General features: G+C 34.7%; 1 protein-coding gene across 1 annotated transcript; it reads right to left on the bottom strand.

Annotated features, from left to right (window-relative positions):
- Positions 1 to 1,520: 1,520 nt before the first annotated feature.
- LOC105141049 (RING-H2 finger protein ATL70) lies at positions 1,521 to 2,299 on the bottom strand. The gene has a single exon (XM_011048138.1). The coding sequence runs from the start codon at positions 2,108 to 2,110 to the stop codon at positions 1,607 to 1,609; it is 504 nt and encodes a 167-aa protein (XP_011046440.1). The 5' UTR covers positions 2,111 to 2,299; the 3' UTR covers positions 1,521 to 1,606.
- Between the last annotated feature and the right edge of the window lie 1,562 nt (positions 2,300 to 3,861).

The following is a 3,861-nucleotide window of genomic DNA, read 5'->3' as shown; positions in this document are numbered from 1 at the left end:
TATACTCTGTGTTGGGTAGTTGGAATCCTGACAAGGAAGACACCAACAAAGTCAGGCATAAGGATTGGATGAAAAGCATCATTAATGTCTATCTAAATTCCTTTTGATAAGTTGAAGAAATACAAGTTGAACATAACAAGGAAAGTCTTATCCTCAAGTATCTTAGTTAATGTTACAGACCTTTCAAACATCTCTTGGAACTCCTTAGAAAAATTCCTCAAAGCTTTTATCATTGCATAAGAGTTTTAGGCTTTTTCTTTGTCGTTAAAAAGTTCAATCCTTACCTGCTTCATGAAAGCCATTTCATCATAAGCAAGATGAAGCTCTCTCTCAGTAGAGTTCAATTAAAGGATCTGAATTATTATATTATCTTTTAACACAACATAGGCTATCTTGAGCTCCCCTAGCCTCTATAGGTACGGGCTCAGTCCAATTAGATATAATTCTAGCAAGCTACCAAACTCAATATCTTGGAGTTCAACTACTCACTTAGTCCAAGAGAACATAAAATTGGTGAGTTGCCGAATCTAATATCTTTGGATTCAGCTATGGGTTAACCCTAAACAAACATGAGTTTGACGAGTATTCAAATCCAACATCCTTTAATTCAACTATGTGCTAAAGCCAAGCGAACATGAGTTTGATGATCTTACAAACCTAATATCCTTGGGTTTAACTATTTGTTAGGCTTGCGCAAATATAAGTCTAATGAGCTGCTAGACCCAACACCATTAGGCTTGGTTGTACGTCAAGCTCATTTGAGCATGAGTCTAGCAATCCCATCGACCTTGAGCTTGGCTATGTGCCATGCCTATTTTTGCATGAGTTTGACTTATTGTCATACTCAATTACTGTAGGCTTGATGGTGAGCGAAGGGCTAAATGTCTGAATATTTTTGTAAGTCTAATATTGGGCTATAAAACTCTGTTTGTTTATTCTTATGATTTTAACATAAAATATTAATATTATAGATATTTGTCTCCCTCACCTATAAGTATATAAAAAATCTATAAAAGACTTGTCATATTTTTTTGTTCTTATTAATATTATATAAGAGATATTTAGCCTTCGTTAATACTATTATGAAAAAATAACTCTTTAGCCTCTCATCTTTAGAAAAAATAATAAAGTTTAGGGGATATAAATACCTCTTAAACTATTTAAATAAATGGTTTATAATTTTTATTTTTTACATGAGATCAATACTTTTAAATCTCCGAACATTTATCATATAAAAATAAGAACAAAGACTTTTGTTATTGAAATTTAAAATTTATTTTCTTATTTATTATAGTTTTTTTTTTTAAATTATTGACATAACCATCTAGAACCCTTTAAATTCCATTTCAAAAGTCTGTTTGCAGGTTTTACATCTTTTACCATCAATCATTAAACACAGACACAAAACAAAAATTCATATTCGATATGTTTAACTTTCTTAATTTTACCCGCATGCATATATCCCAATCAGGTGTACATCATAAATTTTATTTCAAAAACTACAAAAACAAAAGAATAATTGGAGCTGATCCGGTAAGATGTGATGGTTTTGCAGCGTCCAGAAGGTACCCAAAGACTAAACATCATTTTTCCTTCACTATATTGGTCACTCCCGCCTGCTTGCCAGTGGAACCACCTCAGCCAGAGGAGTCGCTAGAGGTGAAGGCAATGGAGATGTTCTACAGACTGGACAAGTTGGGTGCAGCCTCAGCCACGGGTCAACGCATCTGAGGTGAAAGAGATGCCCGCAATCAGGCAGCAACCGGAGCTTGTCAGTGTTCTTGTAATCTGCCAAACATATGGAGCAGCATGTAGCAGTGGAGCCTGTCTTGTGTAGCTTGGCCTCCGAATACAGCAGTGTAGGGTAGCTATTTAGAGTGGCCTCATCAAGCCCTATATCGACGACAAAGTTCTGCTGGTTCAGCTGCTGATCTGCAACATTTCTTGCTTGTGTTGGCACCGATGCCAGTTGTTTTCGCGTGCAAAAATAGGAAGTCAAAGTGATTGTTGTAATCAGCACCAGGATTCCAATAGAGATACCGATGCCATAGCCAAATCCACCAATGTTGTTAGAGCCAAGAAATCCAGAATCCCCTGCTGTGCTATTCATGTCCTCAAGGAATATTGAAGGGAGAAGCTGGAATTGGAATTAGAATTGGATATGTGTAGTGCTAATGGTTTGGTCAGCCATGGCTATGGCAAGAGAAATTAATTGTCTATTTGGGGTGTCATAAATTTAAAAAAGTCAATGGTAAGATGGGATAGATAAAAGAGTATTGTCAGAGTTTTAATAAAGGGAAGATGTACTTGGGCTTTGTAGTAAAGAGAGGGCAATCCGAGCCGAGCAATGCATGTGAATACATACGTTTTTCAAATCTTCTATCAGTCTATTAACTTATTTTTTAAGCTCGACGGTTCTCATAGCCTTAGATTTACGCTAGTCATGATATGATTAGTAGATTTAAAACACTCCTACAATCTTATGTAATTCTCTGTGTGCGTGCAACGCACGATCCAAGTTGATAATATATATGCATTCTTGCTTACTATTTTATTCAAGTAAGGTCAGCCATTACTTCTCACAGGAAGGTATACAGAGCCTAAGAGTTGTTTCTTGTCGATCTGTGGTGTTTGCTAACTGTTATATATATCACAGGCAATTACCATGAATGAGGCTGGCGATAGTGGTAAGCACCTGCATCATGCAAAATTTAAAGATTCTTCCTCCTTGTTTCTCTTTGTTCTGTCTCAGTTGCAGGCGATCTCAAAATACTCCTCATGTCAGGTTAAGGATGTCACAAGGGGTGACTGGCTGGTGGTTGTTGCCGCTCCTCCCGTAGCCATATCAGTCGTGTCATTTTTCTGTATGTTGTGAGGCTGCGGTGGGATTCTGCTTCTCACGAACTACTGCTTCTCTGGGATGACTGGCAGCGTTTTCACATATGTTTATTAATCTGTCTTCATCATTCATTCTTGTCTAGTCACCGGCAGATTCGGGACATCCTTCAACCGCAAATGGCAGACCTAGAGACTTGAGTCCCTCGATACACTTAAAATATGAAAATTTTATGATAATTAAACTGTGATTATCAATATATAATTATAAAAAGAGAGAAACAACAGGAATTCTTATCAGAGAAACAACAGGAATTCTTATCGGGGTTTTTGTTTGTTGTTGCAAATATCGTTTTTTCTCTTTAATTTTTATGTCTATTTCTTTTTTAATATTAAAAATATTGGTAAATACAGTTTGAATATCATTAGGTTTTTGTTAAAAGATGGTGACGAGAATGTTTAGAATTGGACTTTTCTTGTATTGGTGTTTGTTGCTCGGACCCTTGAGCGTTCTTCTTGCATAACATAATTTCATTTTTTATGGGGTACACTTATTTGCCTAGAACTTTCGGCCCGCTCAAACCTTTCTTATCTTCATTTTTCTTTGAGGATCCTTTCTTTTAAAAATAAATTAAAATAATATATATATTTTTTCAAAATTATTTGTAATATTGTCACATTAAAATAATTTAAAAATATAAAAAAATTAAATTTGATAGCACTGCAACCACCGCCATTCTTGCACATTAAAATAATTTAAAAATATAAAACAATTAAATTTAATAGCACTACAACCACCGCCATTCTTCTCTTCTTGCATAACATAATTTCATTTTTTATGGGGTACACTTATTTGCCTAGAACTTTCGGCCCGCTCAAACCTTTCTTATCTTCATTTTTCTTTGAGGATCCTTGCTTTTAAAAATAAATTAAAATAATATATATATTTTTTCAAAATTATTTGTAATATCGTCACATTAAAATAATTTAAAAATATAAAAAAATTAAATTTGATAGCACTGCAAC

This window comes from Populus euphratica, unplaced genomic scaffold (assembly GCF_000495115.2).
Source record: "Populus euphratica unplaced genomic scaffold, PopEup_1.0 scaffold131.1, whole genome shotgun sequence".
Classification (NCBI taxonomy): Eukaryota; Viridiplantae; Streptophyta; class Magnoliopsida; order Malpighiales; family Salicaceae; genus Populus; species Populus euphratica.
Note: the sequence above shows the minus strand (reverse complement) of the source record. Positions and strands in the feature narration are given on the sequence as shown.